The sequence below is a fragment of the Prionailurus viverrinus genome, chromosome D3 (genome assembly GCF_022837055.1).
Source record: "Prionailurus viverrinus isolate Anna chromosome D3, UM_Priviv_1.0, whole genome shotgun sequence".
In the NCBI taxonomy this organism is placed as follows: Eukaryota; Metazoa; Chordata; class Mammalia; order Carnivora; family Felidae; genus Prionailurus; species Prionailurus viverrinus.
In genome coordinates this window covers 28782075-28796489 of record NC_062572.1, presented here as the reverse complement: position 1 = coordinate 28796489, position 14415 = coordinate 28782075, and the positions used below count along the sequence as shown (strand labels likewise).

The 14415-nt window shown below is 50.9% G+C and overlaps 1 protein-coding gene and 1 long non-coding RNA gene across 2 annotated transcripts in view; one reads left to right on the top strand and one right to left on the bottom strand.

Annotated features, from left to right (window-relative positions):
- Nucleotides 1-299: 299 nt before the first annotated feature.
- On the bottom strand, nucleotides 300-6562 carry DGCR6L (DiGeorge syndrome critical region gene 6 like). Its single transcript, XM_047828818.1, has 5 exons — nucleotides 6341-6562; nucleotides 6096-6256; nucleotides 2293-2393; nucleotides 1320-1460; nucleotides 300-855 (listed from the first exon to the last, which is right to left on the bottom strand). Exons 1-5 carry the CDS (start codon nucleotides 6541-6543, stop codon nucleotides 772-774), a joined length of 690 nt encoding a protein of 229 aa, XP_047684774.1. The 5' UTR covers nucleotides 6544-6562; the 3' UTR covers nucleotides 300-771.
- A 59-nt stretch (nucleotides 6563-6621) lies between these two features.
- Nucleotides 6622-14415, top strand: part of LOC125149673 (uncharacterized) — a 34759-nt gene continuing 26965 nt past the window's right edge. Inside the window, exon 1 of the long non-coding RNA XR_007146006.1 lies at nucleotides 6622-7123. This is a non-coding gene — a long non-coding RNA (uncharacterized LOC125149673). The remainder of the gene's footprint in view (nucleotides 7124-14415) is intronic.

Genomic DNA, 14415 nt, shown 5'->3' with positions numbered 1-14415 from the left:
TGCTCGGTGCCCTTTGCCCCAGTTGTCCTAATGACCCATCAGGCTCCTAGTATTGTGACCAGAGCTGACTCAAAGCTGCCTCCTCCCTCTAGTCCTCAGCCCCAGAGCAGACTAGATGTAGTCTTAGTGCCCTGGGGGAAAGGTGGTATGGCTGGGCCTGCAGCTCCATGAGGGAGCTCCAGAGGGGGGTGCCCCTGGGAGGAACCTCTGTGACATGGGGAGTGGGGGCATCTGCTGGCTCCTCCATAGGCCATGGAGCTACCAGGTGAGGGCCCCAGTCATGGCAGATACCACAGAGCTGTCATATAAGCCACGTGCAGGCCACACTGTGGCACCTTTATTTCTCTGGGCCTTAGAGGGCTTGGGCCTTGGAGCCTCTCCCATTGACTTGGGCTGCATCTGCCAAGGGAAGGGCTGAGACCAGAACAAGCATGAAGCCTGAAGCATGGCAGAGATTGGGTGCGCCCAGTGGAGTGAGAAGGTGCTAGGACCTCCAGCCCTACTGTGCTCAGCTCTGAGGCATCCGATTAGCAGGATAGGCCCACTCTTCCCTTTACCATACCATCCTAGCTTTGGACAAAAGCAAAGGTGGATGGCAGGTGCAGCCAGAGTCCCATCTGGCCTCTCCTCAGAGGGTTGACTCCTCTTGCAGGCAGCTGGGAAGGTGGTGGCCAGGTTCCATTCAGCTTTCTGCTGCCTGTAGCAACTGAGGAACAGGGCTGTCTTCTCAGCTATGATGGGCAGCAGGTAACTGGCAGGGACCCCATCTGGTCATAGAGCTGTCTTCCCCGCCTGGCAGCCCCTCTGCTGCAGCTTCCGGATGAGTTCCAATAGGTTCATCTGCAGTGTCAGCTCCTGAGATGCAGAAGGGCTGCTGTGAGGCCAGCATGACACCTAGACTCTCCTGCACTGGCAAGAGCCCCAGGCAGAAGCCTCCTTTTCCCAAAGGCCCACAGGCAGCTACCGGGGCCTAAGAGTGCCAAGCAGTGAACCCATGGGACTGACTTCCAGTGAATCCTGCCCATGGCTTGCCAGAAAGGGGAAAAAGTGGGGATGCCACCCCCAACAAGGCTGCAGTTGTCCAGGCTTGGTGCACACGGAGATGTATGTAGGGAGGAGATGAGGGTCCTGTGAGTAGCAGGCCTGGGGAAGGGGAGGCAGAGGCAGTGGGACTTGCCTTACTAATTTCTCCCTCCTCCCCTCCGTCTACACACCCTGGGCCTGGCTCCCCAGTGACCAATGATAAAACCCCAGAGGGAATTGGACCTTTGGGAACCAGCATCCCCTGGGCTGCACCAGGGCAGACCTGAGGCACTGACCTGTGGGTTGGTGGTCACATAGAAGCCAGCAACCCCTGCCTTCTCCAGTGTGCTCTGCTGGTCTGCCACCTTCCGGTCTAGCTCTAGGACAATCTTCTGGTCCATTGCCCGCTGCTCCTCACGAATCCGGTGTTCCACTGCCTGCACGGTGAGGGCAGCTCAGGGGCTTAGCCCCCTGCCCATCAATGCCTCAAACATACACTGGTGGCTTGCCACTTCCTTTAGCCCCCCCCCCCCCCCCCCGCCCCCCGCCTTCCCAATCATTCCAAGGCCACTGATGGTGCCCTTATTGCACCAGGTTGCTCCCTCCTCGGCCACACTGAACCCTGGAGAAAAGTTCGGCTGCCCCACCCCAAATGTTCTCCCTTCCAGGACCTCCGGTCAGGTGTCCCTCCTTTGCTGTGCCAGACTTTGCCCAGCCATGACCGCTCAGGACCACCATGAGCTGGCCAGATGCCAGATCCACCTCTGCTTACTATCAAGTTGCCAACCACCTCTGTGCCTTTGCATATGTTCCCTCCCCATTGGGACTGCCAGCCAACCCCAGCTCTTCCCTGTATGCCCTGGCTCGGGGCCGTCTGGGACCCTGCACAAATCCCTCCATGCACTCCTACCACCCATGGCTTCTCGGTTACATATGGGTCTCTTGGTTGTCCTGAGCAATCTGGGAACAGGACAGGCCTCATAATCCCACCATTGCCCTTGCACCTCTAAAGCCTTGAAGCACAACGGCCTCCCACTCAGCACCTGCCCTGCACAGGCCCGGGCCACGAGCAGCTGCAGCCCCAGGGAGCAGGGAATCATATGCTTTTACCCAGTTCTGCCACATCCCAACCCCCACAGTGAAGAGCCATACTGGGGGCTCATCAGGTCTCTAGTGGACCACCCAAGCTGAGGCCCAGAGGAGACAGCAGCTCCCATTCCACCCTGGGCCCCCTCCACCATGGCCCAGCCACCCTGCCCACACCCCTACCTCCAGCTCACGCTGCTGAGTTGCCTGGAGCACGGGCAAGTTGTGGGGTCGGCAGGCCTGCTGGGCTTCCTGGTGCTTTTGCCGCAGCGCCTGCCTGAGCACTAGGAGGAGATGAGACCAGAGAAGTCAGGTAGGTAGTGGGAGGTGAGATGGGAGGGGGTCAGGGAACACCTCTTGCCTCAGCACCTGCCCTGGCTGTCCCACCATGGGGCAGCGAGGACAAGGCGCAGACATGAAGCCCTGCCTGATGACCCAGCCTGCCCGAAGCCCTGCACTAGCAGCTGGATGGAGTTCTGGGGGATGCCCAATCCCCTAGCCTACTCAGTCTTTCCCTCAACCAGGGCAGGGCCATTCTCTAGCAGCGAGGATCGAGGGGACTCAGTGCAAGAATGCAACAGAGGAGGGTGAGCGAGGGCAGGCTGGCGTAGGGGTGGGGCCAGGGCTATAGCCCGGGGTCAGAAGACCAACAGGAGTGGGAGACTGCGGTCTGGAGGCTTCTAGGTTCAGATGGCCACAGGCCAGCATTCCTGGGTGTGAGCTGCCCATCACCCATGTGATATATACAGTGATGTCCAGGAGACCACCCAGGCAAAGGTCTGGGAAAAGGAGGATGAGGAGTCATTGTGCCAAAGCATGGCATGGTCTCTGCTTCCAGAGGCATGGTTGTGTCCCTCCCTCAGAGTTGCCCTTCAGGGTGGGCAGACCTGCCCCACCCCATCCACCACTCCCAGAGGGAGTAGGATGGGCCCAAGGACGAGATGAGCCATTAGAGGTCCTCTGCTGGGGGCGGGGGGTGTCTATGTTACTTGGAGAGGAGTTCACCAAGGCCACTAAGGAAAGCTCCTACAGTTGCCACTAAATCATACCATAAACATAAGCAAAGTTGTCTAGTCTGATAGGACTGGACTGAGGAGAAAGGTATCATGGGATGGAAAGAAACCAATCACAAAACAATATACAAAACTATACAGCATAGATCCTAGACCCATGTCAAATGGCTAGATCTCTCCTGTAAGGAGGGGTCCTCGGCCATAAGGAAACAAACCCAACACTAGGTCTTAGGCAGATACCTCTTAGCCAGTGGTTTGGCACCTGCTGTGCCCCGAACCTTACCAATCTCCTGTTTCTTGGCATTCTGTGTACACCTCAACAATGGCATTTATCACATTAAATGAGTGTGAAACCAAGAACCACCCTTGAGACACCTGCATACACACAAGGACAAGGAAGATGCTCCCTGGTTAATGTTTACACCACGTGGAGGCAGGATGGGAGGAAATAAATAGATAAATGCAGGAACACGTTATCTCCTTCACTTTGTTTATCAAACATTGCTGCAAATCTCAGGACAACATCCAGCTTCCACTGGGTGAGACGAGAGCTGTGGCCACTGCCTGGCTTTAGCAGTGACCAAGGAAAGCAATGGCAGCCAATCACCACCACCTGCTGAGTCAGAGGGAAGGAAAAGCAGAAAGTCACAGGGTGCTCACCGATTGCTGGTGGCATCAAAACCTGTCCAAAACTTCTGAAGCACAAGTAGCAAGGTGTCTAGAGGATTATCAAAAAATCTTCACTAAAAGGAACCAGGACTCTGGAGAAACTGCTGCCCTCCCTGCCCCCCCCCCCCCCTTTATTATTCGGAGTGCTTTATTCATTCCCTGAACTAGTAATCTCTGTGGATAAACAAAGGTCACCCACATGAGAATGAGAACTACTTATTGACAGCAAGAGTAAGTGACCATCACTGCCTGCATTTTGTAGAGACTCAACCACAGGCAGGAGGAATGGGAAAGCTTTTTGGTGGCCAAAGGGAAAGGTCCATCCTGATGGGAGGCTGCTGAAGCTGGAAACAGACTGAGGAAGGGAAAGACAAGAAAAGATGAGCCTAAACACCTTCCTGTACCAGAAAGCAAGGAAGTGCTCCAAGAATGATGGGGACACATCAAAAGAACACAGGAGCCAGCCCAAGAGCTCTCCCCACTGACTGTATGTGGCCCAATTTGAGCATTATAAAGAATAATGAGCTATGTAATGTACTTTGGATTTTTGACTGTATGCATTTTATGCCTCAATGGAAATGTTTACAAAGACAACCACTCCAACAGCAGGGAAAATGTAACACCAATTCTATAAAAACTTAAAAACCTGAAGAGAACGCTTCCCAACTCATCCTATGAAGCCAGCCTTACCCTAATACCCCATGCAAAGGCATTATAAAAAACTACAGATCAATGTTCATTATGAACACAGAAGCAAAAATTCTTAACAAGATTTTAGCAAATCAAATCCAACATAGACAAAAAGGATAATACATCCTGACCAACTAGGATTTATCCCAGGAATTAAAAACAGTGTAATTCACCATAGTAACCAAAAAGCCGCATGATCATGTCAATAGATATAGAAAAAGGGATTCAACAAAATCCAATGTCGATTTCTGAGAGAAATGCTAATTTCTGCCATAAACGTCTAAGTTGCATATCATTGGGTCTGCAACTGCTGTCCAGTTTACAGGAAACAGGGTGGAGAAATGGTTAAATGACAGCATGAGGAAGCAATCTGACAGACCCAGCATGGGGACATTCTCTTCAAAAAGTCAATGCCAAAGTAAATGTTTTGAGACTATTCCAGGAGCAGAGACCAAAGTAACCAAATGCAATGCATAAACCTACACTGTCCTTACAGAGACAGTTTGTGACAAGTTGGGTAATGTGACTGTGGACTGAAGGTCAGAAGACACCTGGAATGATTAAATTCTCAGGATGCTGTCCCTGGTCACGTTGGAGTGTTCTTGTTCTAGGGCACTGGTTCTCAATCCTGGGCCAAAGTTGACCCCCAATGATGTCTGGAGACATTTTTGGCTGTCACTGGAGGAATATGCCACTGTCATCTAATGGGTAAAAGCCACGGATGCTGCTAAACATCCTGCAATGCACAAGACACTGTCTCACCATTAAGACTTGTTCAGCCACAAATAACAGTGCTGTGTTAGAAAACCCCAGTCTAGAGGAATGCTGAAGATCCAGGGTGAAACCCTATGGTGTTGCATATATATTTAGAGGTATTAAGAACTTCGGCAAAATGTTAATTATTGAATCTACCTGGAGGGGATACAGGTATACATTATTCTTCCAACGTTACTAAATATTTTAACCTTTTTTTTTTTTTTTTAAATAAGTAAGTCTGGTAAAAATACAATAACAAAGGTAGGAAATCTCATGGGGGCAGGGAGAGCTGCCCAGCATACCTTGCAGGAAGGGGCTCCGGAGACCCCTGAGTGGGTACGCCTGGGAGGAGCCAAGGGCTGAGGGTGTGGCTCGAGTGAAGAAGTTCTTGGTTCCAAAGGGTGACACAGGGCATAGTGCGGGTGAGGGGGCAGGGGTGGTGTGGGGCTCTGCGCCGCTGGAAGGGGAACTGACCCTAAAGCACGGAAGAACTGTCAACACTTTGGAGCATCACCGAGGGTAGTCAGCCGCTACCGCTGACCGCCACCACCAGGATCCGCCCACGGACTGACCACACAGGAAGGCCTTGGGCCATCTTGCGTGGACGAGGGTGGAGACAAGGCTAAGTCTGGGCAGGGAGTGTCGATGTTATGCTGATGCGGGGTCGTGCAACTGACAAAATTAAACTGCCTTGACCTTTTTTGTCACCAAAAAAGGGCTAGCGGTCTCCGCGCGCTTGACCTGGTCAATTTTAGGGTCTTCATCCTAGCGACACCCAGGGAAGGACTCGGCCTACACAGACACCGAGAGCTAAACTCCCGGAGGAGAAGCGTGCGTCGTCCCGCCTCCCCCGCGCACCTCGGTGCTCATTCTGTAGCCGCAGGCGCTGATTGTACAGGCTCTTCTCGGTGAGGTGCTGGATCTCCAGCAGCCCCTGCACGATCTCGAACACGGTGCCGTCAAGAAGCGCCAGGGCCAGGTCGCTGAGCGTGGTGTAGGACAGGCGCTGCTGGAAAGAGCTGCGGGCAGAGGGACGCGGTGAGCGCGGGCGGGACCCAGGGCCGCCTCAGCCGCCCGCTCCGCCCCACCCCGCGGCCGCGCACCTGGGAAGCTCTTTAACTAGGCTCTGTAGTGCAGATAGCAGCTGGTAGTGCCGCTCCTGCTGCCGGGCCCCATCTACCGCCTCTTCGAAGGCGCCACCGTAGCGCTCCATGGTGGTCGCGACCAGCCAGCCGCCGGCCGGAACAACCCGCGCCTCCTCTGCGTCAGGCCCGAGTGAGACGCATCCCGCCCATTTTACGACCATCTCGAACGCGGCGCGTCCCGCCCCCTTTTACGACAGTTGAGGCGGTGCGGCCCACCTCCTGCGCCCTCCCGTACGAGGCTCGCTCCGCTCTTACGCAGAGGTTCCTAGGAGGGTCCCTCATTGTCCCCGCCCCTTATCCTGCCATTTGGCCCACGCGACCTGAGGCATAACACCACAGCCTCGAAATCGCGAGATTTCGAAGAAGCCCACCCTGCCCGCCCTGAGTCGGCGCGGACCGAGGCCCCGCCCCACTGGGCTAACTCAGCAAGGGTGTGGGTGTGGTCCAGCGCATGCGCCTGTTGGGATGCCGCGTGGTTGCTGCTGTCGCAAAGTGTTTGCTCCTCTTTGCTCCCCCCTCAAAAGCGCTTGAGTCACTGAGTCCCGAGCTCCACCAATACTAGCGGCGTGACCTTGGGGCATTTTTGTCACCTTCAGGCCTCAGTCTCCTTGTCTTCCACTCATGGGGCTTTTTTCCGGGTTACCTGTCAAGCGAGACCCCTCTCTCCCTCTCTGACACGGGGTCTGGGAGCTCCAGCAGCGGCGGTGCAGGAAGGGTCTGCGCGCTGGAGGAAGGATGGCGGTGAGTCCCTCGCCCTCCCCAACCCCAGCACCTTCGTGGGAGAGCTCTGTTCCCAACCCCACCCCCACCCCCACCCCCTTATCTGCCTCCACCAGCGTCGTCAACATGTCGAAGAAAACCTGGCCCAATGCCTCAATCCAACATTGAGAATAAAAGTCCTGGAATCCACAATTACACTCTTCATAAGCCACAAAAATATACAAAACAAAGTTTGGATTGCTGAATATCCTGCTGAACTCATGGGGGCAGGGGATTCCCGCCATGGAGAACTAGCATCATGTCTTCTTCATCTCAGTGGGAGAGTATTCAGTGCTGCCAAAAACTGGGAAGAGGCTGCTGTATAGCGAAATGCAAAAGTAGGTAGATTCATGAAGAAGACAACCAGAAAGAAGGCTTGTGTGGCCAACTTGAGCAGACAAATCCAACTGACTATGGATAGAATGCCCAGACTTTGGAGGAGAAACGCATGCTGACCCCCTGGGGGCTATGTAGGATCAGCACCAAGGAGAGGAGGCAGCTTAACTAGGGCGTTTTCTGGGGTGATTGATTCCTTGAAGAAGACTCCTTAACCAAACTTTGGTCAGGCTCCCTTTAGCTCTCTTTTTAACTAGGCCTCATGCTTGGGCCCTGTCTTAAGCCTGCCTAGTCTAGTTGCAGCAAGAATCCTGGTAAGTCAGTTTAGAGAGAATTCCCTACCTTTGACATCTGATTGTCCTTGAAACCGATCAGATTCCTTGTCCCCTACTCTCCTATTCTCAAGAGGACCCATGTGGCTGGGCTGCAGCAACCAAAGGGAGAGTTGCAGCGGGGTACATGTTACAGAGGTTCCTGAGGGATTGTCCTAAGCAGTAGGGAGATCTGAAGGTTTGGGGGCACAGACATGATCAGATTTGCCTTTCACAAGCCACTCAGTAGGCACCATGCTGGTGAGATGACAGGGCTTCACCTGGGTCAGGGTCAGGGGAAGGCAACACAGGGAGGTGGGGTTCTAGAGTCATCTGGGGTTGTACTGAAGTCCCCAGTTAGTCCTCACAGTTTTCTCCACGATGTTTCCTCAGTCCTGGCAGGAGTGGCTCTCCCTTCCCCACATGTGCTCTGAGTCTGGGGCCAGGAATGAATACAATGAATGAATGACAAGCACTCAGGCCAGTGCTGTAGAGTATGGAGGACAGGCAAAACCCATAGCTGGAGGTGCACACTGGCACCTTGCACCACACTCCTAGCTGGTGGCAGGAGCAGAAGCTGCGACTTGGGCACTGAGCAGCTGTGAGTGGCTGGAGGAATGGGCTGGTTTAGGCCAGGATGCTGTCACCTCCCTGGAGGTCATGGTTAGAGGGTGATAGCATCTGGTTGAGGGTGCCCACCCAAGTTCTGAAGGAGACCTGGGTGACGGGAAGTGATGGGGATTCAGTCTGGGCCCACCTCTCAGTTCCCCATCTGTGAAGGGTACCTGCATGAAGCTTGGAGTCTAAGATAGGGATTTGTGCTGTGTCATCTGGGTGACCATAAGGCCCCTCTGCCCATACAAGCTCAGTGTATCTGGTTGTTCCGAGTCCTGGGAAGGCCAGGTGGGCAAAGTCAGGCAGACCTGGTTTGGAGGCTGCTCCACAGTCTTGTTCTGCTGCTGGAGCAGGAAGGCCCTCTCTGGCAACCCTACTCTGACCTGCATTAGGGGTCCTTCTCCCCAGTGTGGACATAGACAGTGGGTCAGTCAGGCACAGGGACTCCTGGGCTACCTCAGGGTCATCACAAGGGCCCAGTCTGGAGGGAGGTGTTCTGACCACCAGATCCCCAGGGCTGATGGTTTTGGCACCACTGGGAGCTCTGTCTGCAGGAACAGGGGACTGGCATGTAGCTGGGACATGCAGTGGGGGTACACATCCCCTGTGTATCTGGACTCAGTGGAGCCACATAACACTCACACACTGGATAGTGTCTACCATGGACTTTCACTCTGTAGTCACTATCCACTCCACTTGACCTCCCAAGCCTAAGAACCTGGCTGGTAGCACTTCGGTGACTGGAGCACACTGGGCTGACTCTTCAATATCAGGCGGGTACGGTTGATTGTATTGTGTGCTGGGGAGCTACAGTCCCTGTCTCTGACTGTGTGCCTGAACAGGCACAGCTGAGTCTGTGGCGTGAGGGGGTGTGTATCTATGTGTGTGGGGCTAAAAGCTTCACTGTGAGGTTTTTATAGGGGTTGGTGCTTGAGTGTTGTGTGTGCTTTGAGCTTTTGTGTGTGAGTGTCTTATTGTGTACATAGAGACATGGTTCTGCCCTGGTGTCCTGGCACCCTGCACACATCCACATAGGCCATGCAGACAAAGGCATGAACCACAGCTGATGGAAGTCTTGGCAGAACATCTGTGAACCTTCTAGAATGCTGGGGAGGCCTGTGGAGGCTCTTTTGAGGTCACTTTTTACTCACAGCCTGACTCCTGAGGAGTTCTGCTGAGGTGTGGGCTCCCTAATGGGCTTCTCAGTGATGGGGCATACCACAGCCCCTGCTGCAGTTCTGGCCCTTTTGTTTCTTTGTCATCCTTTTTGGTGTGTGAGGCAAGGACAAACACATGATGGGTTTGTCAGTGTGCGCTGCAGATATCTATGAAGTTAGTACGTGAAGTCAGGTCATGTTATTATGGAGGCTGAAAAGTCCCATGATTGGCCATCTGCAAGCTGGAGACCCAGAAAAGCTGATGGTGTAATTTGGTGTGAGTCTGAAGGCCTGAGAACAGGGGAGCCAATGATAAAAATCCCAGTCTGAGAGCAGGAGATGTGGTGAGATGTTCCAGCTCAGACAGCAAGACAAAGAAAAAGGGTTGAATTCCTCCTTCCTCTGCTTTCTGTTGTTTCTATTCAGGCCCTCAGTGGGTTGGATGATGCCCACACACAGGGTGGGGACAATATGCTTTGGAAGCCACTGATTCAGTGGAAATGCTGCTCTGACCTGGAAATTTCTTTACAGACATACCCAGAAATAATGTTTAATATAGACTCCCGATGATTAGTCAGGTTGACACATAAAATTAACCATCCTAAGCCCACCCCTTGTCAATTTGGCACCCATATACATCTTTAAGCCATAAATACATGCCAAATAAGGACAGTAACAAGGTCATGATTCTGTCTAGCATGATACAACCTTTCTAAGACCAAAAAGGCACTAACTCCTTCCCTAGAGGAGGAGGGAAGTCCTTGAGTGATGTTTACTTTTCTCCTTGAAACCATGTAACTTAAACACTATGATGTAGAATTGGCCATACTTAAATCCTATGACAAAAATTGGTACATCTTATGTTACATGATAATAATGTAAGGGAGGAAAGAAAACAAAGACAGACACAAATGTATTCATAGTAAAATAAGGAGGAAATATTCATGACTATTATAGTCTTCATTTAACTGATCATGTGGTCGTAGCTAGTATTTATAGTTACCTTCTTCCACTACTCCTCTGTATCCCTGTGCCTTTACCAAGCACTTCAGCTAATTTTTGTTCCTTACCTGGTGGGTAAACCTAACCCTTTATTCCCGAAGGGTCTGGGCCATTAATAATCCTGCCTATTAATTGGGTCATTATAGTTTTACACTAACCTTGATCACAAGGCATGGTAACACTAGGAGAGGCCCTAAGGGATCTCCTGTATATTCTTCCTTACTTCCATTGTGGAGTAGTAGTCCAATTTGCCCTTGGTAGTCAGGGTAAATCACCCCAACCAGCCTTCTTTGCTTATTGATTCAGAGGCATGAAGAGACCAAAGTGGCTGAGTGGCAGTCTTAACCTCCAGTTCAATAGAATCATTGTGTCTCCTAGTGGAAGCCTTTCTCCCTCTGTGTTTCAAGACCTTCAGGCCAGCAAAGCATGAGGTTGTGGGAATAGGAATCAGAAATTTTGCTAGTGGGTGACTAAGGTAATGGGAGTGGTGCTATTTCAGTTTACATCCCTCAGTTCCTGGACCTATGGCTTCTGGCTATTGGAAAAATAGCACCATGCATTGGATGCTGATTCAGAGAGTATACAATCTTCTGGAGAATCTTGCCTCAGCCCTGCAAGATACTGCCACTTAGCTGACACTGTAATTGAGTCTTCAAAAGTCTATTCTATCATTCTGTCCAGGCGCCTGGGTGGTTCAGTCAGTTAAGCATCTGATTAAGTGTCCGACTCTTGATTTCGGCTCAGGTCATGATCTCACAGTTGTAAGACTGAGCCCTGCATCAGGCCCTGTACTGGGCATTGAACCTGCTTAAGATTCTCTCTATCTCCCTCTCTCTCCCTCTCTCTCTATCAAGAAAAAAAAAATTCTGTGAAGCTAGTTGTTTCAGGATGATGGGAAACATGGTAAGATCAGTGAATTCCATGAGCATGGACTCATTGCTGTAGTTCTTTTGCTGTAAAGTGAGTTTCTTTTTTTTTTATTAAAAAAATTTTTTTTAACGTTTATTTATTTTTGAGACAGGGAGAGACAGCATGAACAGGGGAGGGTCAGAGAGAGAGAGGGAGACACAGAATCTGAAACAGGCTCCAGGCTCTGAGCTGTCAGCACAGAGCCTGACGTGGGGCTCGAACTCACAGACTGCGAGATCATGACCTGAGCCAAAGTCGGATGCTTAACCGACTGAGCCACCCAGGCACCCCTATAAAGTGAGTTTCTTAATCAGAAGCAATGCTGTGTAGAATACATGATAGTGGATAAGACATTCTGTAATTCCACGGATGGTAATTTTGGCAGGAGCATTGTGTGCAGGGAAGGCAATCTGTATCCAGAGTTAAGTGTCTATTCCAGTAAGGACTAGACAGTACCCCTTCTACGGTAGAAGGAGTCCAGTGGAATCAATCTGCCTCCAGGTAGCTGGACATTACTCCTGTATAGTGGTGCAATATTGGCATTCCATGTTGGCCTCAGCTGCTGGCAGATTGGGCACTCAGTGATGACCATCTCCAAGTCAGTTTGGTGAGTAGAAGTCCATTTTGCTGAATCTATATGTAACCTTCACCCCTGCCACCATGGCCACTTTGTTCATGAGTCCATTGGTCAGTGACAGGGGTGGCTGGGCAAAGAGGCTGACTGGTATCCAGAGAATGGATCATCCTATCCACTTGATGATTGAAATCCTCCTCTGCTGAGGTCACCCTTTTGTGAGCGTTCACATTGGACACACGTTTCTTCTCCTTCCCCTTCTTCTCCTTCTCCTTCTTTTGCTTATTCAGGAAGGTCTGTCCACACACCTCTTTCCCCAAGTTTGTTACCAATTTTTCAGTCATGTTCCTTCCAAGTCCCTGACCATCCAGCCAAGCCTATGAATTGGTAATGGCACATCTGGCCATTTCTCTTTCTGAGCAAAGTGCACAACCAGGTGCTCTGCTAGGAGTTCCACACACTCGAAGGGTTTCCTTTCACCATTGTCTTTCAGGGATGCCCCAGACAGGACCTTTCGTGCTCTTGCTGTCCATTTTCAGGTGGTCAAGCAGACCCATCTGTAAACCAGGCCCACATCTTCTCTTTCTCTGTCATAGGAAACTCCCCATGTTAGGCCATAGGTGCAGGCTGGGAGAGAAGGCAGTGTAGCAGGAGTGGGAACCATGGGCATTTGGGCCACTTCTTCATGTAACTTACTTGTCTTCAGGGCCTGATCAGGCCCAATGACATCATCCATTTGATGATGAAGTGCTGCTGTGCATGCCCAGTGTTGTGGCTTCGTGGGTCAGATGGCACCCAGTTCATGATGGGCAGCTCAGGTGATGGGCAGCTCATGGTAATTTGGTGGCCATAGTTCAGTGTTCAGTCTCTCCTAAGACTCAGTAGTGGGCTAAGAGCTGTTTCTCAAAAGGAGTGTAATTATCTGTAGATGATGGCAGGCCTTACTCCCAAATCCTGAAGGCTTGCACTGTAGTTCACCAATAGGGGCCTGCCAAAGGCTGCAAACAGCATCTCTGCCATTGACCCTTCAAGCACCCTTGGATCTTCATGGGCACTGGAATCAGAGGTGAACACACCTTAAGTGATAGTCACTGTACCTCCTGAAGCTCTTTGGGTGACTGCCAGCCTCAAGGGATAGTCTCCTTGTTCTGGCCAGCCCGTGCATGGCCATGGTCCTTTGGGGAAGCTGCCAACCTCCTCAGAACCTCTCTTTGTCTCTCCCCTTTAATAGCATTCCTTTTGGATACTCTTTGGGATGCCCACCCATGAGGTTCTAGTCCAGGTAGATGGGTGCAGTAGAGCATTCTGAGTCGGAGCAACTGGGGTGGAATGGTGTCCACTGGGCATGCCAGTGGCTCCAGGTATGTGGGGCAGGTTGGGTCTGGGGAGGAGGGTGACACTTAATGCCACTGTAGTTAAGCTTAAAATGATTAAAAATCTAAATGTAATGTAATGGGCATTTTACTACCTTTTTTTTTTTTTTTTAAGGGATTTGTTAACATGCAGGAAAAAAAAAATGTGCCAATGGCTTCAAGTGTAAATATATTAGGTCAAAGAAATGAATCACTGATATATGATAAAGCATAGATGAGTCTCAAAAACATGACACTGAGTGTAAGAAGCCAGACATAAAGGCCACATATTGTATGGTTTCATTTTCATGAAATATCCAGAATACAGAGATGCAGATAAATCCATAGATCCAGATAAAAAAGCAGATTGGTGGTTGCCAGGGTCTGGGGAGGGGGTGGAATGGAAAGAAACTATTTAATGGGAAGGAATGTCTTTTTTAGGGCAATGAAATATTCTGGAATTAGGCAGTGGTGACATTTACATAACTTTGTGAATAGAGTATAAATCACTGAATTGTTGGGGCGCCTGGGTGGCTCAGTTGGTTAAGCGACCAACTTCAGCTCAGGTCATGATCTCGCGGTCTGTGAGTTCGAGCCCCGCGTCGGGCTCTGTGCTGATGGCTCAGAGCCTGGAGCCTGTTTCAGATTCTGTGTCTCCCTCTCTCTGACCCTCCCCTGTTCATGCTGTGTCTCTCCCTGTCTCAAAAATAAATAAAACGTTAAAAAAATTAAAAAAAAAATAAATCACTGAATTGTTCATTCTTATAAGGGTGAATTTTATGGTATATGAATTATATCTCAATTAAAAAATTATATGATGAATACATACATATATATTTTTTTAAGAGTTAACATGGGGAACAGTATGATTCTCTGAGTGCTTTGTTTGGTTCCCCCACTACTGAGATAAAGGAAGACCTTCCAAATGAGAACAAGCACCATGTATTCAGAGCTTGCTCTACATGGAGAGGGAATCAGCCACCAGCAGTTGCAGAGACTCCAAGGCAGGTGGAGGAGT

Excerpts from the sequence above, each read along its gene's own strand:
- DGCR6L (XM_047828818.1), bottom strand. The coding sequence starts at position 6,543 with ATGGTCGTAAAATGGGCGGGATGCGTCTCACTCGGGCCTGACGCAGAG. Across the intron at positions 6,257-6,340 it reads CTAGTTAAAGAGCTTCCCAG|CTCTTTCCAGCAGCGCCTGT; the intron begins GTGCGCGGCCGC and ends CTCTGCCCGCAG. Across the intron at positions 856-1,319 it reads ATGTGACCACCAACCCACAG|GAGCTGACACTGCAGATGAA; the intron begins GTCAGTGCCTCA and ends TCTGCATCTCAG.